This window comes from Mustela putorius, unplaced genomic scaffold (genome assembly GCF_011764305.1).
Source record: "Mustela putorius furo isolate JIRA1106 unplaced genomic scaffold, ASM1176430v1.1 tig00002060_pilon_pilon_pilon, whole genome shotgun sequence".
In the NCBI taxonomy this organism is placed as follows: domain Eukaryota; kingdom Metazoa; phylum Chordata; class Mammalia; order Carnivora; family Mustelidae; genus Mustela; species Mustela putorius.
The window spans coordinates 57,646-82,956 of record NW_025421937.1 but is presented as its reverse complement, the minus strand read 5'-3'; the positions used below and the strand labels follow the sequence as shown (position 1 = coordinate 82,956).

The window sequence follows — 25,311 nt, the reverse complement described above, 5'->3', positions numbered from 1 at the left end:
TCTGCATGCCAACCTGAGTCCACCCCAATATACAGTAGCCCCTGGAACTTGAACCAGAAGCCTGCCCCTCACTCTGACCCAAGCCCTCAACTCAGCTACCAAGAAATTTGCCTCAGCTCTGGTATATTTGGTATGCTATGCCCCTAGGCCCTATCCCTAACCCTCAGTTGGACTTTGAGGCTTATGTCCCCAGCGGTCTTGCAGCCAAGCTCTACACATTGGGGATATCTGAAAAATACCACAGGACTCTGCCTGTTACCAGAAGGAATCCCTGCCATTTGGAACTCCAGAAAGGACTCAGAGCAGGACACATCTGCATTCCCACTTGAATCCACCCCACCTTTAGGGGCCCCTGGACACAACAGGGAGCCTGACATTCCCCTTAACCATGCCCTCAACTTGGGCCCCAGGGAAGCATGCTTCAGGGTCTCCTGACCTCTGCCATGACCCTAGGCCCTAACCCTAACAATTCGTTTAGTTTTGAGTCTTCTGTCCCAGAAGACTGGCTCCCAAGCCCAAAGACCGGGCACACCTGAGCAAACCCAGAGAACTTTGCCTGCCACGCAGAAGGAAATTGTGCCACTTGGAACTCTGGAAAGGATTCAGAGCAAGAGAAATCTGTATGCCCAAATGAGGCCACTCCCAATCACCACAGCCCCAGGACACAAACTTGGAGTCTGACACTCCCCTGACCCCGGACTCCGCACCCCGGGAAGCCTCTGAGGCTTCACCTCACCCCCCACAGATCAGGCCTACAATGCATCTAGGCCCTTACCCTAACCTGAGGTTGGACTTTGAGGCCTCTGTACCCCAAAGCACAGATCCCAAGCCCTACAGATGGGGGACACCTGAGCAAAGCCAGAGAACTCCACTGGCTACCCACAAGGAAACTTTGGAAAGGATTCAGAACAGGAGAAATCTGCATGCCAACCTGAGGCCACCTCCCCATATTTGGTGGCCCTGTGCACTAGAACCAGAAGTCTGCCCCTCACCCAGACCCAAGCCCTCAACTCAGCCCCCAGGAGTTTTCCTCAGTTCTGGCTGATCATATCTGCCATGACCCTAGGTCCTAACCTTAACCTTCGGTTGGACATTGAGGCTTCTGTCCCCAGAAGCCTGGAAGTCAGCTGTACACTTTGGGGATACCTGAGCAATACTACAGGACTCTGCCTGCCACCCACATAGAAACCATGCCATTTGGAAATCTGGAAAAGATTCAGAGCAGTTGAATGAACTGCTGAGACCAACCTGAGACCACCTCCATGTTCAGTGGCCCTCTGCACTCGAACCAGGAAATGGCCACTCTCCCTGACCCAAGCCCTCAACTCAGCCCCCAGGAAGTTCACCTCAGCTCTGGCTTATTGAATATGCTATGCCCCTAGGCCTTAGCCCTAACCCTTGGTTGGACTATGAGGCTTTGGTCCCCAGAGACCTGGCAGCCATATCTGAAAAATACCAGAGGACTCTGCCTGGCACCCAGAAAGAAACTGTGGCATTTGGACTCATGGAAAGGATTCAGAGCAGGAGAAATTTGCGGGCCCACCTGAACCCACCCCCACCTTCAGAGGACCCCATCTGATGAGGCAACAGAAGGCAGTCTGAGGACAATGCAGAAGCCGGCAAGCTTTAATAGCCCCCATCTTGGGATATGTGACAGTCCTCAGGCATTCCTGCTACCCTAAAGGAAAAACAAATAGCTAACTGGTAGAGATCACAATTCTACCAGACCTGCGTCTCCCTCAGTGTACAAATGTCCTAATGATTTACAAGGAAGAATTCTTTTCTTTTGTTTTTTTTTTTAAGATTTTTATTTATTTATTTGATAGACAGAGAGAGATCACAAGTAGGCAGAGAGGCAGGCAGAGAGAGAGGGAAGCAGGCTCCCCGCTGAGCAGAGAGCCTAATGTGGGGATCGATCCCAGGACCCTGAGATCATGACCTGAGCCGAAGGCAGAGGCGTAAACCACTGAGCCACCCAGGCACCACTACAAGGAAGAATTCTTATCAATAGCTTAACTTCCAAAGACACATAACTCAGTTCTTGAAGCCCTAACACTATCTTTCCCTCCCTAAAATTGAGGGAGGCTGAGGCAGAGGGAAATGTAAATAAAGTTAAATTTCTTCTAAACCTAAAGCTCATTGATAAGAATGTGTGACAGCAGGAATGTGCCATTCCTCCAGGAAGCTCCCAAGTCTTTTACTGTTAATGTCTTACTAAAAGGAAAAACACCTTAACCTGACAATGGCAGGGCCTCTGATATCTTACAGTCCTCTTCAGCATATGAAAGTTCTTTTGAAACTTCCCTTTTCCTTACCTCCCCAACATCACAGTCTATAATCAACCACCTCCACAACCCAAGTGCGAGAGCTCTTTCTGCCCACGGGTCTTGTTGTTTGAATAAAATCATTTTTTATTTATTTTATTTATTTTTTATTTTTTTATTATTATTTTTTAAAGATTTTATTTATTTATCAGGGTGTGGGGAGAGCGAGCGAGCACAGGCAGACAGAATGGCAGGCAGAGGCAGAGGGAGAAGCAGGCTCCCTGCTGAGCAAGGAGCCTGATGTGGGACTTGATCCCAGGACGCTGGGATCATGACCTGAGCCGAAGGCAGCCGCTTAACCAACTGAGCCACCCAGGCGTCCCGAATAAAATCATTTTTTAAAATTTATTTTCAGCATAACAGTATTCATTGTTTTTGCACCACACCCAGTGCTCCATGCAATCCATGCCCTCTATAATACCCACCACCTGGTTCCCCCAACCTCCCACCTCCGACCCCTTCAAAACCCTCAGATTGTTTTTCAGAGTCCATAGTCTCCCATGGTTCACCTCCCCTTCCAATTTCCCTCAACTCCCTTCTCCTCTCCTTCTCCCCTTGTCCTCCATGCTCCATTTTGTTATGCTCCACAAATAAGTGAAACCATATGATGATTGACTCTCTCTGCTTGGCTTATTTCACTCAGCATAATCTCTTCCAGTCCTGTCCATGTTGATACAAAAGTTGGTTATTCATTCTTTCTGAGGGAGGCATAATACTCCACAGGGTCTATGGACCACATCTTCCTCATCCATTCGTCCGTTGAAGGGCATCTTGGTTCTTTCCACAGTTTGGTGACTGTGGCCATTGCTGTTATGAACACTGGGGTATGGATGGCCCTTCATTTCATGCATCTGTATCTTTGAGGTAAATACCCAGTAGTGCAATTGCAGGGTCATAGGGAAGCTCTATTTTTAATTTCTTAAGGAATCTCCACACTGTTTTCCAAAGTGTCAGCACCAGCTTGCATTCCCACCAAGAGTGTAAGAGGGTTCCCCTTTCTCCACATCCTCTCCAACACATGTTGTTTACTGTCTTGTTCATTTTGACCCTTCTAACTGGTGTCAGGTGGTATCTCAATGTGGTTTTGATTTTGATTTGAATAGCTCTGATCACTAGTGATGATGAACATTTTTTCATGTGTCTGTTAGCCATTTGTATGTCTTCATTGGAGAAATGTCTGTTCATGTCTTCTGCCCATTTTTTGACATGATTATCTGTTTTTTGTGTGTTGAGTTTGAGGAGTACCTTATAGATCCTGGATATCAGCCCTTTGTCTGTATTGTCATTTGCTAATATCTTCTCCCATTCTGTGGATTGCCTCTTTGTTCTGTTGACTGTTTCCTTTATTGTACAGAAGATTTTGATCTTGGTGATGTCCCAAAAAATCATTTTTGCTTTTGCTTCCTTGAGAAGTATTTATTTAAATCACATGATGAATATTTTTTACCACCTAGGTTTTTGTTAGAACAAATTTACAATATTCCTAAAGAATTATGGAATGTGTTTACTTGGAAAATAGGTAAAACAAGGTAATATTGTATTTCTGGAAAGGCTACAGTACTTCCCACTTGGTTAGATAGACTTATTTAAAATCCTTGAAGTGTGTTGTGGTGCAGATCCTCTTGGCAAACATAGGGACTGCTTTTTACTGAGTGTGTCATCCTACCACTTTGGCAATTTCACATTTGTTACCATAGCAAAATCTCAAATTACTTTTTGTTCTACCTAAATCGCAGTACATAAATAAAAAAAAAATATCATAGACTGTTTTACCTAAAACTTAGAGGTAACTTGAAGTAGTGACTTTCTGTTTAAAAGAAAATACATTTTACTAGTACTAAAATCCAATTTTCTTTAATCATCTCTCCCCAGTGCATTGTCTTTCTATTGCTAATGTATTTCCCACTTGTAACTATTGACAAACTTTTGCAATTCATGACTGAAATTACTTTCAGGGACCACAACAAATTTAACTTTGTGTTTGCTTCATTTATTACTGAAAATAAATTTCATTAAATATTTAAAAATGTTCTTATATGATATCACAATCTACATGGAAAAGGTATAATCCTGAGGCCAAATGGTTTATTAACTAGATCAAAAAGTCAGGTAATAGAAATGGAAGAAATTCACTGAGTTTTATTCCTCTGGGTTATAAAATCATAAAAGCAGGTACATCTTGGTTACAGATTATTGTATAATTCCCTTCAGTTTGCAGAGGTCTTACTAAATTTAGCAGGTACTTTGTAACTTTTGTTCAGTGAGTGACTTAATTGGCAATCATTGGAAAGGCAAGTTAGAAAAGAGAGATAAGGGTTTGCAAGACCTGAAGATGTTGATTAAAAAATAAGCAAAATTGGGGGTCCCTGGGTGGTGATGTCTTGGTTTTGGCATGAGGTCATGAGATGGAGCCTTGTGTCAGGCTCCACACTCAGTGGGTGTCTGCTTAGGACTTTTTCTTCCTCTCCCTCTCTTTCTGCCCCCCCCACCTCTTTCTCTCTCTCCTTCTCTCAAATAAATAAATAAATCTTAAAAGAAAATAAGCACAACTGATTTGGTCTGAGAAATAAGGAGCTTAGAAATTGTCACTCCATCCCAACAACTAAAAAGCTGAATAAACTGAAAAATAAGCAATTCTCCTTAGATATTTCAGAGAGTGAGTTCATGGACAATCACTGCTTCTAAAACTGGAGAGACAGACAGGCAGACACAGAGAATTACAACTTTCCAGAGCAGAAACTTCCCCAGAAACCAGTCCTGGGTTTGGGAAACCTGAGCTGTAATTAGTGAATTGCTTGGAGGGTTAGTGTGGATATGACTCTCATAAGAACTCTAAGTGGGGACAAGCCCCGCAAAATAAAAACAAATTCCAAGGGGAACCAGCCATAGGGGGCCTCTATACATTTGTGAGTTTTACCTCCAGGGTTTCTACCAGGTCCTCATAGTTAATAGTGGAGAAAAATTTCCTCATGCCTCTAGCAGGAGAAAGGGAAACATAACCATTTATCTATATAAGAACAACTCAAGATGCTGATGGAAAGTAACGATGAGCAAAAGAATGGGAGAAAGTCTCCTTATTCATGCATAAAAAGATTCAATATGGTCAAGATGCAGGTTCTTCACAAATTGGTCTGTAGATTCAAGACAATCCCAGTCAAAATACCATCAAGTTAATTTATGGATATCAGCAAACTGATTCTAAATTTACTTGAAAGAAGAAGACCAACAATAGTCAACATCATATTAAAGGAGAGGAACAAAGTCTGAACGCAGATAATACTCTTTGTATGAAAGAAAAGGTGTTCAGGAACCGGTAGTTGGGAAGATGAAATAGCCCGGAGATGACCTCTTTTCTCTTTCAAAGATAAGTTTATGGATATAAAAAATAATAGATAAATTAACAGAGATATCAGAATGAGACATTTTTGTTCCCGAGGGTGCAAAATATAAGGAGTCACTCACTTACAGAGTCACTCACTTACAGACTTACAGAATCTGTTTACAGAAAACAAAATCTGGACACAGATGGCCAGTTTTGTCATGACAAATTTGCAACCATTTGTACAGCAAATCAATTTTTATTTTGTACTTATAGCTTGTCAGTTAAATTTCCAAACTCTGTTACAATTTCACTTTCCTCATTTACATTGTTTATTCATCCAAATGTGTTTATTGAGTTCCTACCTAATGTGTCATGGGCTAGGCGATTGATTATATATTGGTGAAGAAAACAAAAGCTGACTGCCCTTTTGGAGTTAGTGATAAGTGAGAGATCAAGAGACATTTAACATGTATATAACTAAGTTAATAAGGACTCATTGTGGTAAGGACAATAAAAGAAACAAACATGATGCAGGATTGTCTATTATTACTGGTTCATGTTAGAGAAAATAATGATCATCTCCAAGACCTAAGATATGGTGGGGGATCAACCATATAGAAAAACTTTGGGGATGCAGTGTGGTTGAGGAAAATTCCTGCCTGAAGTCCCAAAATATTTCTTTGAATGTTAAATATTAAAGTTAAAAATGAAATAAAAAATAGAAAGATATTTTTTCAAGCATATAGAATAAAAACAAACTACATTTGGTCATACCACAAAGATACTACTAATGAAGTTATTTCTTTCTTTCTAGTTTTGTCCCATGCCAGCTTTAGTAAAATTCATACCACTCCTTGACTACTCTTCTTCTGCTCTTGTCTTTCTTCTTTCTCTTCCTTCTCCTACTCTTCCTTTTTATTCTTACATATTTAAGATTGATCTAATTTTAATTTCTTCTCATTTAAAGCTACTCTTGAAGGGGCATCTGGGTGGCTCAGTTGTTGAGTTTCAGCTCAGGCCATGATCTTTTCATTCCTGGGATCCAGCCCAGAATTGGGCTCTGTGCCCAGCAGGGAGTCTGCTTGAAAATTCTCTGCCTCTGCCCATCCCCCCCCTTTCTCTCTCTCTCTCTCTCACACACACACACACTTTTTCTTTCTAAAATAAACAAATCTTAAAAAAAATAAAGCTACTCTTGGATATTTTTCAAGTTTTTGTTGCTGTTGTGAATGAGGTCTGGTCTCTCTGTTCCTTTTCATAATCTACGTAGTCTTGATGTTTCACTGTAGAGAAATTTTAAACATAGAAAAAATTCTAAGGAGTAAATAAAAATATCTCACAGTATGTTATCTGGTTAATATTTGCAGCATATTTCAGGTTTATGTTTATATTTATAAAGTCAAGCATTTTTTGTTGGTCATATGTAATGATTACATTTTGTAACTATCATTTACTTATGTAAAAGAAATTATTGAGTTTTTCTATATGTAGCTTGCATATGCCATTATCCATTGTATCTAATTACTAACACTTTTAAACCAAATGCTTTATCTTCATCTATTGAAATAATTGTTATTTTCATATTTCACCAATTGATGAATAAGAGTAGATTTATATATATTTTTTGGAACAGGAATGCCCTGTGTTCCTGGAACAGAATTTATCTATTCATGGTATGTTACTTCTATTTATTTTGTGTCAATTTACATACATACAATACAAAATTTACTACAACGGCTCATTCCATATGCCTTATATATCAAAATTCTTCCTCTACTTAAGAGAAAATCCTCTGGTAGAAAATAATAATTCTTCCATTTTCATCACTTTCTTTCAAGGATTGTTATTTCTTTGACTTTTTCATATCTCACTCTGAAGTCCACTTACATGACATTTAAAACATAATTTTATACTTTTATCCATTTTAATAACAGAATTGTATAGAATTCACTATTATGAAGAGTGGTGTGATAGAAAATGTTTATCTGTTGATTGTTCAGAACAACAAAAAGTAGCCTTAATTTGTAACATTCGTTTGCTTCCATGGGGATGGGAGGAGCCCCAGGCAGCAGTGCAGCAACAGTGGGGGGTGGGCGTGTGGTGGGCGGGACCATCGTGGGGCGCTAAGGGGGCAGGGCAGCGAATCGGGCACAGGGGCCTGGGGCACAGGGCCGCATCCGATCTGCAGCAGCTAAGGTAAGGGGGGCAGGGTGAGGCGCACAGCAGGGTGGCAGGATGCATGTGGGCTGTAGCAATGTGAAGGAAGCACTGGGAGGGGGGTGGATATTCAGGGCAGAAGTAGCGGTAACATGCCTGGCAGCGGGGAGGCAAAGGAGCAGGGGGGAGGGGGAAGCAGTCAGGCAGTAATGGGGGGTTGGGGGCGGGACAAGCCGGGCATTAGCGGGTCGTCAACGTCAGGGCGTGGTGGGCTGGGCTGCATGAGCCTGAGGGGTTTGCAGCCAGGAGAGAACACTGAGGTAGGGGGACGGGATCACGGAGGAGGGAGCAGGGGTCACCATAGGCGGGGAAGGGGGCAGGCAGTAGTCGTACAGGGAGGGGGTGGGAGCTGCGTGGCACCCGAGCGGGGAAGCCATGCGGCACCTCTTGGGGATGGGTAGAATCTAGGCAGCAGAGGGGTGAGGGGATGGGAGGAGCCCCAGGCAGCAGCGCAGCAACGGCGGGGGGGGGGGCCGGCGTGGTGGGCGGGACCATCCTGCGCGCCAAGGGGGCAGGGCAGCGAAACGCCGCTGAGGCCTGAGGCACAGGGCCGCAGCCTATCGGCGGCAGTTGAGGTAAGGAGGGCACGGTGAGGGACACAGCAGGGTGGCAGGATGCATGTTGTTGTAGCAATGTGGAGGAGGCGCGGGGAGGGGGGCGGATATCCACAGGAATCGGAACTAGACGGTAACGCCTGGCAGCGGGGCCGGCAACGGAGCCGGGGGGAGGGGAAGCCGTCAGGCAGTAGTGGGGGGTTGGGGGCGGGACAAGCCTGGCGTTAGGGCGGTCAACAACGTCAGGGCATGGGTGGGCTGGGTTGCATGTAGCCTGAGGGGTTTTGCAGCCGGAGAGCAGGCAGTAGTCGTGCAGGGAGGGTACTAAGAGTGAGGGAGGGGGGGTCTGGAGCTTGCGTGGGGCAACCCTTCGTTCGGGGGTCAGGGGCCATGTCAGGCACCCTCTGGGTTGGGGCGGGTAGAATCTGCAGGCAGCTCGAGGGGTGAGGGGACCCTGAGCAGCTTACCGCCGCGATGCATCTTGGCCCTTTCTCCCTTTCCTCTGTGGGTCGGTTTCTTCTGTATTCCCTCCCCCCGGGGAAGCCCCCCCCCCCAGAGGGCTCGTGATTTTGCCGTCCCCGAGCGCCCGCAGTGTGGGTGCCTGTGGGGGTCACAGCGGGTGGCAGGGGTGATTTGTGGGGGGTCAGCAGCTGTACCACACGGGGGGTGGTGGATTGTGGTTGGTCCTACTCACGCTTGGCAGCCATGAGGCATCGGGAGTGGGGGAGGAGAGTAGCTAGGCGTAGTGTCCTTGGGGTGGGAAGGACTAGCAGATATTAGCGGGGTATCAATGTCATGGTGTGGGGTCGGCAGAGAAGCATGGCTGGCGTTGCTGGGCTTGTGGCATGCTACAGGTCGGGAACCCCTGTTAGAAGCAAGCAGCCGTGGGGACCCAGAGTAGCAGCGGAGAGGCAATGAGTGGTTTTGTAATGGGGGGCTGTGGACCGGTGGGTGTGGGTGTTTTGACAATGGTGGGAGCGTCATCATGTTGTGGGGGCATCCTGGTGGTAGCAGTGCGGGGAAGGTGGAGTAGTGACTCATGGGGTGGACAGGCAGCCATTGCAAACAGCGGTGGTAAGGAATCGGGAGGCTCCAGAAGTGGGGACCAAGGTGTATTCATCTAGGTGGTTGTAGCTGCAGGGAGGGGTGGGCAGGAACAGGAGGAACCGCAGAGTGTGGCAGGTGTGGCAGGTGGTGGCAAGTCATGCAGGGCACAGTGGCATAAGGCTGGCCTATGAAGACCAGCAGTTGACAGGAACACAGGGACGCAGCAGGACATAGGGTAAGAGTGGGACACCAGTGGTTGGCAGCAGATCAGAAGTAGGGGGTAGCGTTAGGGGGTAGTGACGGCAAAGGGGCAGGGGATTGGTAGTGGGGGTGGGGGAGAGCAGATTGGGGTGGTATCAGCAATGTGGTGTGGGCAATCAAGAACAGGAATGGAGCCTGGTGTTGTGGGCCGGGGAGGGGTGGAGACAGAACGGTGCATGGGTTGCATGTGGGGTGGCAGTCGGTTGGTCGTTGGCAATGCAGAAGAAGGGGGGACAAAACCAGGCTTGGGAGGTAAGCGAACAGCAACTGCACAGTAGGGCAGAAAAAATCGAAGGGCAGGGTATGCCCAGGGCATTTCATGTGGGCGGCTGGACAGTGAAGGTCCAGCAGTGGCCTCGGGCACAGGGAAGCCAGCAGCTTTGAGCTGACAGCAGCTGGTAGTAGGGTGGATGAGACTAAGTTGAGGGGGGGTGCTGCCAACGGACACGGGTCACAAGGCAGGGGGCACCCAGGCAGTACGGCAGTACGCGAATTGGGAGAAAGGCGGGGCTCATAGGGCGCGCAGCCAGCATGTCAATAGGTAGGGAGGGAATCTGGAGGCACTGGAGTCAGGGGGGTGGGGGGACCGGACCAGGCGGAGGAGTTCGGGGGTTGTTTAGGTGGGCCCATCAGGGGCTGGCCAGGGGTAGCATGGGAAGGGGGGAGCATCAGGTTAAAGCTGGTGTGGGCAGGGCAGGGGCTCTGCACAGTCGCGTACACAAGGTGACAGAGTATGCAGTGAAGAAATGGTGGGGGGTGGGAGGGAAGTGATGCCAGCATTGATTTTGAGGAAGGCTTGTTGACTTGATGAGATGGCTAGCAGATGGGGAGGCAAAGCAGGGAAGGTGAAGCGGGGAGGATTGGCCTGGATGTGGTTTGGGAGGGACCAGTGGCGCAAGCAAGCCACCATGGCAATGGCACAGCATGGCTTGGGGGCTGGGTGGGGCAGTGGAGATGGGCAGGAGGCAGGGTGACCACTGGTAGCAGCCTTTTTTTTGACCCCCTGGTGGTGCTGTTGGAAACACAGGCACCAGGGCAGTAGAAGCACTGGAGGGTGGCGCAGCAGGGGGTGGCAGAGTCCTGTGGGGTGCACAAGGGGAGTGGTAAGGGCACTGGGGGTGGCACAGATGGGCATCAGTTGCAACGGCAGGGCAGCAGAGCAGCTGTGGTGAGGGTTACGTGTTGTGGAAAAAAAGGGGCACTGCTGTGGAGTAGCAGGGTGGGAGGGTGGCAGCGGATGGTGGCAGCAGCATGTCATGAATGGGTGGGTGGAAGGGGACAGCGTTGGGTGTGTGGGGTTTTTTTTTTGCGTGTGTGGGGGTGGCAGTGGGGATGGCACCCCCCCCCCCCCCCCCCCCCCCCCCCCCCCCCCCCCCCCCCCCCCCAGTGGGGACTGGCCAGTGGTACAGGGTGTGTGGGACCAGCCGGCGGCAGAAGCACAGGTGCGGGGTGGGGGGGCAGTGATTTGGTAGCGGCGCTATCAAATGCTTTTTCTGCATCTGTTGACATGGGTCCTATGATGTTGATCCTTCGTTTGTGAATGCGGCACATTAGTTTGATTTGTGGGATGTTGAACCACCATTGCATCTCTGAAATACATCTTACTGGATCATACCTCTTTGCCCGTATTGTAGAATTGGTTTGCAGATATTTGGGTGAGGATTTTTATGTTTATGTTTCATCATAAAATGAGGTGGGGAGCGTTTCTTCCTCTTGTTTTTCTGGCAGAGTTGGAGAAGGATTGGTATTCATTTTTTTCTGTGGATGATTTGTAGAATTCACAGGTGAAACCATGGGGTCCTGGACTTTTGCTTGTTGGAAGTTTTTGATTTCTTATTTAATCTCTCTACTGGTCATTAGTAGACAGCTGAACAGTCAGATGTCTGTTTCTTTAGAATTCAATCTTAGTAGGTTGTATGTTTCTGGAAATGTATCCTTTTCTTTTGGATTATCCAGCTTGTTGGGGTGTAATTGCTCATAGTACATTCTTAAGAGCCTTTGCATATCAATGGTTTCAGGGAACATCTCTCTCATTTCTGATGATGAGTCCTCTTTCTTTGAATCTGGCTGAGACTCTGTCAGCTTTGTTCTTTTCAAAGAACCAGCTCTTTGTTGATCTGTTATTCTTGTTGGTGTTTTTTTTTAAATATGTATCTTTCTTTTGTTTTTTTTTTAGTTTGTATTTCATTTATTTAAGTTCTGATGTGTTCCTTCTACTAACTTTGGACTTTATTTGTTCTTTTCTGTTTCCTTGAGGTATCAAGTTAGGTTGCTTATTTGAGATGTTTCTTGTTTCTTGAGTTAGGCCTGTATCACTATAAACTTCCTTCTTAGAACAACTTTTTTTTTTTTTTTTAAAGTTGGCTCTAAGGGCTGCCTGTGTGGCTTGATCTGTTAGGTGTTGGCCTTTGGCTCAAGTCATGAATTTAGGGTCCTGGAATTGAGCCCTGCATGAGGTCCCTTGTCAGCACGGGGAGCCCCTTTCTCTCTCTTCTACTGCCTGCTGCTCCTTCCACTTTGCTCAGTCTGTCTGTCTGTCTCTCTCCCCAGCTCTGTGTCAAATAAATAAATGGCATCTTTAAAAAAATAAAGTGAGCTCTATGCCCAGTGTGGGGTTGAAACTCAAAACCACAAGATCAGGAGTCACAGAGCTCCACTGACTAATCGACTAGACTAATCGACTAATCGGGTGCCCCATTTATTTTATTTTTTTATTTATTTATTTTTAAAGATTTTATTTATTTATTTGACAGAGAGAGATCACAAGTAGGCAGAGAGGCAGGCAGAGAGAGAGAGGAGGAAGCAGGCTCTCCGCTGAGCAAAGAGCCCGATGCGGGACTCGATCCCAGGACCCTGAGATCATGACCTGAGCCAAAGGCAGCGGCTTAACCCACTGAGCCACCCAGGCACCCCGGGTGCCCCATTTTAGAACCTGTTTTACTGCATTCTGTGAATTTTGTTTCATTGTATTATTTTTTCATTTACCTCAAAGTATTTCTGTGTTCCTATTTTGGTTTGCCCATGAACCCAATTGGTTGTTCAGTAGCATGTTGTTTAGTCTCTGTGTTTATGAATTTCCAGTTTTCTTCTTGTAATTGATTTCTAGTTCTATACCACTGTGGTTGGAAAAGATGGTTGATTTGATTTAAGTCCTCATTTGGGAAAATTCTAGGCTTCTGGAATTTATTGACTTGTCTTGTGGCCTTACATATGACCTAAGTTGGAGAACGTTCTAGGGGCACTTGAGAGGAGTATATCCCTTTTGCTGCTTTTGGATGGAGGGTTCTGTGTGTATCTGTCAAGTCCATCCAAGTAAGGGGTTGTCTGAGGCTGATGTTTCCGTTGTGATCTTCTGTCTGGATGGGGGATCATTGAGAGAAGTGTGAGGTATTAAAGTTCCCTGTGGTATTGGTACTGATTGCTTCTCTTAGGTTTGTTCATATATGCTCTACATATTTAGTTGCTCCATGCTGGGGCGGTAAATATTTATAAATGTTGGATAATTTTACTGCGTTAATTCCATTATCAGTTGTAGTGCCCTTCATTGGCTCTTGTTACAGTGTTTGGATTTTTTCTTGTTCTACTCCATTGGGCTGAAAATAAGAAGATCATCTGTTAGTTCTGCAGCCATGAACAAAGCACACCCCTGCTCTAAGTCTGGTTTTCTTTTTTTTTCCTCTGTAAATAAACACAATAAATTCTTCTCCAATGACCATATCCTGACTCCAATACGAGAATGTGTATAAAAGTGCTTTATAAACTAGGAGATACTGCCCAATTATGAAAATGATTGCGCAACCACCAAATGTTCAGGATAAGATTTTTAAAGACATATGTATTTATTGTAGAGACAGAGAGTGCACAAGCATATGCTAGAGAAGGGAGGGTCAGAGGGAGAGAGGGTATCCTCCAGCAGCATCCCCGCTGAGTGTGGAGCCTGGTGCAGGGCTCTCTCCCAGGAGCTTGGGTTTTTGATTTGAGCCAAAATCAAGAGTCAGCTGCCTAACTGACTGTGCCACCCAGGTACCCCCAGAATAAGATTTTTTACAACATTTTTTGAGGGCTTACTCTCATAGGTACTATTCTAAGTGATCTCCATTTCACTCAATTCTAAAAACTATTTTTAAATTTAAATAGAAGCGATTCTAAAAGCAAATATTCATAATATACTCTGAGGTGGGCAAACAGGCAGAAAAGAGGTTAAGTAGGGGCACTGGGGTGGTTCAGTCATTGAAGCTTCTGCCTTTGGCTCAGGACATAATCCCAGGTTCCTGGGATTGAACCCCAGGTCAGGCTCCCTGCTCAGTGGGGAGTCATCTTCTCCCTCTGTCCCTCCCCCTGCTTATGTCTCCCCCTGTTTATGTCCCCCCTGAGTCTCAAATAAATAATTAAATTAAAAAGGTAAGTTACTTGCTCAGTGTCATGATAAATGTTAGAACTAGATATAGTCCTGAGTGTGTGACCATGAAGAATGTGTTCTTTACTTTTTACATTTACCAAAAAAATACTTAGCCCTCAAAATACCGTAGATTAAATTAGTTTCCCCTTTCTCCATACATTGAGTATCGGAAGATGCTACAATTCCAGGACCCTGGCTGCCTGGGTCGGTGGAGTGTCTGACTCTTGATCTCCGGGTTATGAGTTTAAGCCATGTTGGGGGTACAGATTACTTAACTGAAAAAGAAAGATGCTATATTTGGGCTTGTTTTCTTTTTCCTTCTGACCCCTTCACCCATTTCTCCCACCTCCAACCCCAAACTTCTGCCACCCTCCATCTGTTCTGTCTGTGAGCTCATATTTTTGTTTTTGTTTTGTTTAAGGTTCTACGTGTGATTTCTAGTATTTGTCTTTCTGTCTGGCCTGTATTACTTAGCATCATGCCTTCAAGGGCCACCATGTTGTAAATCGAAAGATTTCGTCCTTTTTTATGGCTGAGTAGAATTCCACTGTTTATGGACCACAGTTTCTTTATTCATTCATCCACTGATGGCATTTAGGTTGTTTCTTTATTTTCACTGTTGTTATTTTCCTGCAGTGTACACAGGGGTGAATATACCTTTGTGAGTTAGTGTTTTCATTTCCTTCAGATAAATACTCAGAACAGAAATTGCTGGCTCCTTTGGTTGTTCTGTTTCTCATTTTTTGGAGGAACTTCTGTACTGTTTTCCATAGTGGCTGCACCCTTTTATACTCCTAGTAATGGTGCACTAGAGTTTTCCTCTACTCCACATCTTCACCAAAACTTGCTATTTCTTGTGTTTTTGGTAATGGCCCTTCTGACAGGTGTGAAGTGGTGCCTCATTCTGGTTTGATTTGCATTTCCCTGATGATTAATGATATTGAGCATCTTTTCGTGTTCGTGTAGACCATCTGTATTTCTTCTTCAGGAAAATGTCTATTTGGATCTGCTGCTGTTACATTAGATTACTTGTGGAGTTTTTGGCGTTTTTGTGTGTTTTGTTTTGTTTTGTTTTGCTGTTGAGTTGCATGAGTTCTTTATATTTTAAACATTAACCCCTTACTGGATATATAATTTACAAATGTTTTACCTTAGGTTACCGTTTTATTTTGTTGATGGTTTCCTTTGTTGTTTGGACATTTTATAGTTTGATGTAGGCCCACACTTTGCTTCTTTGTTTGTTTTTACTTTGGTATCAGCTTAAAAGCACCACTACCAAGACCTGTGTCAAGGGCCTTTCCAAATCCTGTGTTTTCTGCTACAAGTTTTATAGTTCCAGGACTTATATTCAAGTATTTGACACATTTTGAGTTAAATTTTGTGTATGGTGTACGAAAATGGTGCAGTTTTGTTCTTTTGCATGTGGCTCTCCAGTGTTCCCAGCACCATTGATGACAGAGACTGTTTTTTTTTTCCCCCTTGTTTATTCTTGGCTCCTTTGTCATAAAGGTCCCGGACCATAGATATGTGTTTCACTTCTGGGCTCTCTCCTGTCTTCTGGTGATGTGTGTGTCTGTTTTTATGACAATGTTAGATTGTTTTGATTCTCAAGCTTTGTCATTAGTCTGAAAAGTGCAAGCGCAATGCCTTTAGTGTGGTTCTTCTTTCTATAGATTGCTCTGGTATTCAGAGTCTTTTGTGGCATCATACAAATTTTTAGATCCTTCTGTTCTCTTTCTGTGAAAAATGTCCTTGGAATTTTGATAGTAATTACAAAGTAGATGGTTTAGGGAAGTATGGACATTTTACCACTATTAATTCTTTTCACCCATGAATATGTGATATCTTTTGGTTTATGTGTGTTGCCTTCAGTTTCTTTCCTTACTGTCTTGTAGTTTTCAATTATACAAGATTTTACCTCTTGGTGAAGTGTATTCCTGGGTATTTTATTCTTTTTGATGCAACTTAAGGTGGGATGATCTTCCTAATTTATTTTCTGATGATTCATTATTAGTGTATAGAAATGCAGTAGGTTTTGGGGTAGTAATATTGTATCCTGTCCCTTTACTGAATTTAGTCATAGTTTGAACAAGTTTTCATTGGCTTCTTTGAGGTTTTCCTTATATTCTGTATCATCTGCAAATAGTGACCATTTTACTTTTTTATTTCCAGTTTTGATGCCTTCTGATTATCTTCTTGCATAATTGTTCTGCCTTCGATTTTTAATATTGTGTTCAGTAAAAGTGGCAAGGAAAAAGTGACAGTGTTCCTAACTTCGGCGATCTTAGAGGAAATAGAAACAGCTAAAACTTCTCAGTATGGGATGTGACGTAATCTGTGTGGTTGCTGCATAAGGTCTTTAAAAAAAAAGATTTTATTTATTTATTTGAGAGAGAGAGAGATCACTAGTAGGCAGAGAGGCAGAGAGGGGCAGAGAGCCCGATGCAGGGCTCGATCCCAGGACCCTGGGATAATGACCGAGCTTAAGGCAGAGGCTTTAACTCACTGAGCCACCCAGGTGGCCCATATATGGCCTTTTTGGTGTTGAGGTATGTTCCTGGTCTACGTGCTCTGTTGAGAATTTTGATTGCAAATGGATATTAAAGTTTGTCAAATGCTTCCCTGCTTCTCAAGATGATCACATCATTTTTATTCTTTATTTTGTTAATGTCCTATATCACTTTGATCGATGTGCTCCTGTAAACCATCGTTGCATTCTTGCAAGATCCCACTTGATCATAGTATATGATCATCTCAGCATATTGGTGAACATGGGTTTTTAGTATTTTGTTGGACATTTTTACATCTATAGTTATCAGGGATATTGGACTATAAGATTCTTTCCTTGGGGTGTCCTCGTTTATTTTTGTATCAGGGTAATGTTGGCCTCAGCAAGTGGCTTTAGAAGCTTTCTATTCTGTTTTTTGGAAAAGCGGGCAAAGGACTGGTATGAATCCTTCCCTGAATGGTAGAATTTACCATAAAAGACATCTGGTTCTGAAATGTGGTTTTTTGGGAGGTTTTAAATGGCTGATATGGTGAGTACTGGTGTTTTATTTAAGAATTGAATCACTAGAGATGAAACTGTTTCCATATCTTGGTGGTGGGATGGATGAAGGGGAACGAGAGTCTTGGGGGCCCAGCACTCAGAGGCTCCATCTGCCACTGCGGCTGTGTCATTCCTCTCAGATGCTGGCAGAGGATGAAGGACTGGTGGAAACAGGGCAGAGTGGTGGTGGCAGAAAGTTGGGGTCCGAGCGGGGTGATGAGACTGATGCGTGGCCCTCCTGTCCCACCCATAGGGTATCAGATTGCCTACTGCCTGGCCAACAGCAACTCCAGCACGTTCACCACAGTGGAGATGGGTGCTATGGTGAGGCAATTCATGGCCACCGAGCTGGACCCAGAGTCAGCGTACATCTTCAGGCTGATGATCAAGATGAGGCAGGGCTGGGGGAGCCCCTAGAGGCCACCATCATCACCACTGAGAAGCAAGGTAAGGCCAGAGGCCCAGGTCCATTGTCCTGGTGATGTGGGAAGACAGCTGGGCCCAAGGCTTCCTGGGGCAGGGCTTGCAGGGTAGTGTGTCTACATAGCCCGATATTTACCAGATAGGCAGGAATGTCCTTGGAGAGGAGGTTGTGTAACTGGATCAGGGTGGCTCTGAGTCACCATGTTGGAGGGAGGCTCCCTGAAGCCAGGTGCTTTTTCTCTGATGTTCAAGACCACATGAACAGCTGAGCCAGGGGTTCCAAAACAGGTTTCCTACCAAGCAATCCTAGGGAGATATGTCTTCCTGGATGGCGCTTCTGTTCCAAGCCCTGGTGAGGTGCTTATTGTTCATTGTCTTGGTTTATCCTTAACCAAATTCTGGGGGACAAAGTGCTGTGAGGTCCAGTTCTACAGAAGACATGGGGCACAGACAGATTCAGTCATTTGCCAGGGACACAGCTGTTGAGGCAGTGATGTGGACACCTTCCACAGACACTGGGCTCGCTGTTCCCACAGCAATCTGCTGTGGGTTCCCATCTCAGTAAGCCCCTGATATGCCATCCAGCCTCATCCCAGGATCTGCCTCGGGGTTCCCTTCCCAGGGGCACCCCAACTACTATAGGCCCTTTTTATCCCACCTGAACTTGGAGGGACCACAAGGGTTCCAGCTTAGGTCTGAGTCAGGACAGAGCAGGGGCAATCTGGAGTGCAGAGCAGGCACTGGACCCCCAATCTGAGGCTGCCAGGATCCTGCGTGGCTCTCAGGGCAGCATGGTGCCTGCCAGTTTCTGTGCTACCACCAGCCCACATGCATAGTTCCCTTAGAGCTCTGGCTTCAGAATGTGTGGCTCAGAGACTGCATCCCTGTTCTCTCCACATCCAGGGATCAGGCTGTGCTTTGGCCCTGCTGAGGCCACAGGGTAGCACACGGGTGGTAGCTTGACTTGGCCTGTCCCAGGAGTGGTGTTGAGGGGAACATATGGCTCATTTACCACCTGTGCTCTTGAACGGAGAGCCCCATCCATGTCCCAGAGCTATCTCCCTGGACTTTGGAGCAAAATCAAAACAACAAAATGAAAGGATCCAGGATACATTTGGGCCCATTTACCTGCAGAGGTACTCTTGGTCTGTGGCTTGCACATCAATGTCAGAGCAGGGCTTTTACTGGAGCACAGGTAGACTAACAACCAGGCCTATCTGGAAATGTTGCCGCCCTGGGAGAAACACATTTGCTCACTACTCAAGTGTTATTTGTGCTGTTATGCTGAATCCTTCTCTGACCCACCTGCGTACCATGAGAGGCTGAGTGAAATGCAGTGCCTGGAGTGTAGATTATGTTGGCTTCTCTATACATCTGTCCCTAGGGGTTATTCGGCTGGTGGGAAGGGGGTTAGGGAGCAGGTATTTGGGGATGACATGCCTTGCTTCCGAAGAGCCCCCTGTGTTTGAGCAGGAAGGCGGGGGGCTGCAGTCTGATCTGGCACCTGGGCCCACGTTGGTTACCACGGTGGTTGGGTTGAGGGGAGCACAGGGCCTGCAGCCAGAGTCTGTGGTTCCTCAACTGCCTGTTGACAGCCTGCACCCAGGGCTTGGGGCACTGGAGCAGAGCCAGAGTCCCAGGGCCCTGGAAGATGCCCATAGGAAAGGACTGGAGCCAGGGAGGGAGGGAGGCAGGCAGGCTCATGCAGCCACGGCAGCCAGCCAGGTCACTGGGGGGCTGAAGCCTGGCTCTGTGCTCTCTGCTGCATTGGAGGGTTGGCATGTCTCAGGGCAAAAAGCACACAGTGGGAAGTCTGCCATCACCACAACCCTGAAGTAGATGGTGTGATGTGGCGTGCACTCAGGCACCTGGGTGCCATGGGTGTGTCTCCTCCTCCTCCTCCTCATTTGAAAGGAGTTTCAAATGTCTAGGTCAGCACCTGGGCGTTGGACAGAGAGCAGCTAACTAGTTCTTTCTGAGGTGGCTGGCAGGTGGAATGCTGCCCCGTGGCTGAGGTGGGCGGTGGGGTAGAGACCAAAATAGCCTGCTATGTGCTAAGGCTCAGGTTTTGTGCAAGGGGATTCTTGGAGGCGCCACAAAAGAAGAACCCCATCTGCATGTCTCTGCAGAAACCTTGGTTGGGTGCAAGGAGGGAGAAAGGGTGGGAAGGAGTATATTTGCTCTTTCCACCACTATGCGGGTTACCTTCTTCCAAAGAGATCCATTGAGGACATGGAACACAGAGGCTGAGCGACCTGGTGGACACCAGGAGAGGGTGTGCTGTGCAACATGGGGAGAAGGGGCTAGACCTGCCTGACCATGGTGGATGCAAAGGCGGCACTGAACAGGTTTGTGGGCCTTGGGCAAGGCGGTGAGCTGCAGGGCTTCGCCATTATCCAGGAAGCCTCCGTAAACGCTGTTGCAAATCCTTTACAACCTCTCTGATTTTCTCCTTGGGAGAAAATTCTAGAAGCAGAAACCTTAGCTCAGAAGACATGAGCGTATTTGGCTTGGAGATACAGAAACTCATGGACACGCCATGCCCTGGCAACGAGGATGCAGGTCTTGTGGCCTCTCTGCTTCCATGTTGATGTCTTGCCTTCTATGTTAGGTGAAAATATATCTCATTAAGTGTGTGTCCACAGGCCTTTTATCCCTACTTTTCCATTAAATGCCTGTGACTATACACGGTGATGTGTCTTGTGGGTTCTTAGTGTCTGATCGTGAAAATTCTCAAACTCAACTGGGTACAGGTTTGCAGAACTCATGGAAAAGCTGCATTCAAGCCAATCAAGAATTAGTAAAGGGGAACTGAGTGAGTTGAGGAACATGAGCCTACCTTTGTGACTCTTGTTTGAAATGTTGCTGGTTCTTTAGTATTTCTTCTTCCAGATTTAGAGAAACTTTATCTGAAAATATCCATGATCTACAGAAATGTGATGAAGTATTTCTGTGTGAACAAATGGGAAAATTTAACTTCTCTCCCTTCCTGAACCCTCCATCATTCAGAAATTCTCAGGGAGAATTCTTTCTTCCAAGGTACTTAGGATTATTAGCACAAGTTCAGCACAAGCGCCTTTTTCCTGTAACAGGACACCGCTAGAAACATTGGTTATTTTACCAAGGGATTGAGTGAAATGTCCAATTTGACAGTAATGTGTATAGACTCAGATAATGACCAGGCAATTTTCAGGAATTAAGGGTGACTTTGTGTAGCCCCTTTTCAATAGCGGCTTCACACCTCGATGACACAGTGCTCAGGAGCCTTGCCAGATGAGTAGGGAATGTTACCTGTGGCAGGTATAGGAACCTCAGGATATTTGGGGGACCTCAAGAAGAGGAATCCACCCAAGTTGACAGGTATTGCAGTCAAGTCTGATGGGAGTATTGCGCTTCGCTTTGGCCTGGACACACTACTGAAAGTTCACTCTAGAGATTCCTCATGAGAAGTTCCAGCACAGCAGGGTTCCAAAATCTGTATGGAACAGTCCATCACTATGCCTGCCAGGCTTAGAATAGATGCTAAGAAACCAAGTGTGCTTGCGGCTGCCTCCTTGCATCTAAGAAACCGTCCCAAATCTGTTAAACTGAAAGCCATCACCCATGTGGACTGGCACCCGCTGCCACCACCGCCAGGCGTTTATGTGCCTCACAATGGGTCCCATGAAGCTCTGAATCTGTTTAGTTGATAATCAGGTTTGGGGACCTCTTTGTAGGGTGGCAGTGTTTTCAGATTGGGAAAATCCTATCAGAACTATACCCAAAATCATCCCAGAATCCTCTAGAAGCTGGTTGTTGGAGGGCTTGCCCTTTAGGTCAGTAGCATAGTCTCTGGTTAGGAGTGAAGCAACTTCAATCTCCAAGGTATAGGTTACATTCATATTGTGTGGTGATTAGTTGTTGGTTTCTTATTTCTTTTTTTTTGAGTTCCAGGGTCCATGAGAGGCATGTCTTAGAAAGGAAGACCAGAGGCTCATTTCAGCCAAATAGAGTTCTGAGGAAAGAAAGAAAGCAAGACTAACAGAGTCACTCACATAGAGTAGAAAAGACATTGAGGAGGTAGAGTATATGCATATCTCCAATGGGAGTTCCGTGTCATTGAAGTTACAGGGTAGAGGAATGAGAATGCATGTCAAAGGTGAATGAAGATTCAAGGAGAAGTAAGCAACCCTAGGACGGTCATGCAAAATGCAGTTGAAATAGGGTTTATGCAGATCTTCTGTTTGGTTTATGGGAGCAGCAGAAACTTTATTTAGACTCCTGTCACTAGTTGCACATGGTGATTGACCTCTGGGCCATTTCCTGGCCCACATCCTCCTGCTTGGGTCTGGCAAAGATATCGTGGAACTCCCAGTAGCCAGCTGACCGTGCATGTATCATTTGAAGGTCTGCCAGCAGCAATGCTAAATCTTTAAATTTCGGGATTCTGTGGTTTTGGCCTCTTTGAGTTTGTGCTCTCTGCTGGAAGGGAGGGGCATGCTTTCAGTTTTGTGTGACATTGTGTCTTCCCAAGTGCGGTTCCTGAGACCTCAACTAAAAGCTCTCCCTGTTTTTACAGGTGGTGCTTCGAAACTAAGGTGACTGGACCTCGTTGGCAGCATCCAACACGTCTGGCCTCTGTCTCTTCAGTGCAGATTCAAGTGCAAAATATACAGGAATGTGACCTCTGTCATCTCCCTGGTGGATGTATATCACAGTTGTAAGTTGTCATGGTTCTGAACCTCCTGCCAGGGTTGAGGTTTAGGCCTTGACTGGGGTATCTTTTTTGCCAGCTTCTGTCTTTCTTCTGGAGGGAAAAATACCCCTTGTCGATTAACTTGGAGAGGTACCCTGAACCAGAATGTTTAGAGTTGGCTGCTTGTGGAAGATGACTTAGTTGCACATGTGGAGAAGGTTCTGCAAGTCCCTGCCCCACAAAATACTTCTGAGCTCCAGGTTGCCTCTGGTAGCAGAATCCTGAGTTATTGCAACCTGACCTTGAATAGACATTCTCTCGACGATCAACAATCTGCCCACACTTGCTTCATTGGGCCATACATCTAGAGCAAAGAATCCCGGGCATCTTTACAAATGGATGTCTGAGTGGATTTCCGCACATGTGTTCTCTCTCTCTCTTTCTCTCTATCTCTATGTTTTTTTTTGTGGGCGGAGTGGGAGTTGCAGAGGATGAGAGAGACACTTCAACAGGCTCCACATGCCTTCCATAGCCTGACACGGGCTCAATCCCATAACCCTGACGTCATTACTGGAGCCAAAGCCAAAAGTTGGTCCCTTAACTGAAAGAACCACGGAGGCATTCCTGGACAGTCTTTGTGTTTATGGAAGGGACCGTTAGAACCCCCTTCTGTTCTAAAATCTACCGAATCGGGGAGTATTTCCACATCTGCTGTGGTCATACACCCTCTCAGGCCCAGAGATACATAGCTGTACTTGGTGGTGGAGAAAAGCCCTGGGCTCCCATGTTCTCATAGTCAGGGAGGAAGCCCTCATTGCCTGATGCTGAACTGTCGAGGTTTTCCTGCCCTGATCCCAACAGGTCTTCCAGAAGAGCTTCTTTGTAAAAGATGAAATTAATTTGCCAGCCCCTGGTTGGCACAGTTGGGTAAGCATCTGCCCTTGGCTGAGGTAGGATACCTGAATGCTGGATATCAAGCCCTGTATTGAGCACCCTTCTCCATCTTCCTTGCTGAGCGACCCTGACTGACTGTTTTGCACTCTCTCTAGCTCTGTCATTCTCCGATATGTGAAGTAAATAGAAATATTTCTAACCATGTAATTAATTTGTAAATCCTTTGCATTTTGTAAGGACAATATTAGTAGAATTAAGGACACATGAGAGGTAGATCACAAACCATGTGTTGAATCTTGTGGCCATTCATCCTTGCGCGATATACGTACGTCGATAGGTTAAGGTTTTCTTGAACATACATCGAGGGTGCACTTGAGATGGCTTTGCTGGCAGGATGTGATTTTATTAAAGCACAGGGATACGACCCTTGGGTAGAAAGGGTTGCTTGCTAGGGTCGTGATGGGAGGCTGACTCTCTGGGATAGCATTGGGGGAGGTTAGGCAAAAGGGAGGTTTTGCAAGAACGTGGCAGGAGGACAGAGGACACCCAGGATATGGGAGGCTTTGCTCTTGTGAAGGGAAGGTGTTTTTTCCTGATAGGAAGGCATGAATTGAAAGATGGCGCGGAGCTTCCTGGAGGAATGTTACCTTCCTCCTCTCACAGGTCCTTCCCAAGGGACTGGAGGTTTGAAAAGAAGCTGTCCTACGGACATTTCCTTCGGCCTCAGGCTCCCTCAGTGTCATGGAGGGGAGGGAGATGTCAGGGCTTCAGGAAATGGCAGATCCGGGCCTCTGGCAGGTCGCTAGGCTCTCGTTAAATGAGCCTCTTCCTGCAGAATCAGGAGGACTTTTCAAAACCGAGGGAGACTCCGGTCTTGCCGGGTTTTGATCTCCATCTGTGGAGAATCTGTTTTTTCCTTTCCTCAGCTTGAGAGCAGTCAGAGCGCCTGAGGGATGTCCCCCGTATCTCAGGTTGGGGTGCGGTGTGGCGTGCCAGTGCCTGCTTGGTGCTCAGCTAGCCTTCTCCTCCCTCCTCGTGTGCCCCTGACCAGTGCAGAGCTTTGTGTGGTTAAGGTTGTTGAAGGAAGACAGTCTCATCTTCTGTAGCTTCTTCCTGCTGAATAGGGGCATAGAGCTGTCCCTCCGTGTGGGTCATTGCTGGTCAGGTGGGGTAGGCCCAGCTGGGGGAGGCCTCTTCTGTCAGAGTCGTAAATGGAAGAGGTCGCTGAGTGCAGGGGAGAACTTGTGACTGGATCTTCCTGAGCGGAAAGGACCATTTGTCCTCTGGAAGTTACTGCAGTGAAGGGTTCCTGGCACCACCTGCAGAGACCGGGCATGGGGTGGGAAACAACACAACGGGGTTAGAAGAAGAAAGAGAAGGAGAATCCCCATGAAGAGTCCTCTGATAGTGGGTGAGACCCCTTCCCCAGGCCAGGAGCTGAGCCAGTCCTTAAGGAGAGGAATCCTTGGAAGTGGGGATTTGAGCAGTGGTGACTGGTAGAAACCCAGAGTTCTCTTTGAGATCATGGGGAATGTATGCACAGCATTGTGTCTTTCGATGGGCACAGGCTCCACCTTGTGCAGCAGTTACCACCTCTGAAGCCTTTGTGTTCTGTAGAACTGCTTTTATGCGTTGGGTTCATTCCCGTATTTCACTGAGAAATCCTGTTTGGGGTGACATGGTGGGCCTTGATTGTGTACTCAGTAAGGACTTCCCCATGCCTCACGACATCCTCCATTCCCAAAGAGGGGCAACGATGGATGCCAGGTGGCCACGTCAGTGGAACAGAGCACCCGTGCACCATTGCTTAAAATGGGGAAGGTGGGCTGGGTCGGTGATGGTTTTCATGATGCGCCCATGCATTTGGCCCAGGCCAAATGTCTGGCGGCCTCTGGAGCTTGGGGAAGCCATGGGCCCAGGTTAGAGCTTCATGGCCATTGCGTCCCAGCTAGGGGCCCTTATCGAATCCCCAGTCTCCTTAAACCGCAGTCAGGCTTTCAAAGGGCTCCTTGGGTTGGGAGGAACGTGCAAGCATTTCAGGCCCATATCGGGTTGGCGGGTTCTGGCTTGGGAAGAAGAGCCTTTTCTGTCAATTGCTTCATGGGCGACAAGGATGAGGAAGGCCTGTCAGATTCCGGATAAATTC

The 25,311-nt window shown here is 46.4% G+C and overlaps 1 protein-coding gene across 18 annotated transcripts in view; it reads left to right on the top strand.

Annotated features, from left to right (window-relative positions):
* The first annotated feature begins 8,044 nt into the window (after positions 1–8,044).
* Positions 8,045–25,311, top strand: part of LOC123394230 (zinc finger protein 37A-like) — a 74,906-nt gene continuing 57,639 nt past the window's right edge. For 6 of the 18 annotated variants that reach the window (XM_045087992.1, XM_045087991.1, XM_045087994.1 and 3 more), the window contains exons 1-4: positions 8,334–8,438; positions 17,427–17,620; positions 19,814–19,944; positions 22,155–22,295. In XM_045087992.1, coding sequence (XP_044943927.1) covers positions 19,916–19,944; positions 22,155–22,295 — 170 coding nt within the window. In that variant the 5' untranslated portion in view covers positions 8,334–8,438; positions 17,427–17,620; positions 19,814–19,915. The other 12 variants (XR_006608965.1, XR_006608969.1, XR_006608972.1 and 9 more) reach the window with 6 other exon arrangements.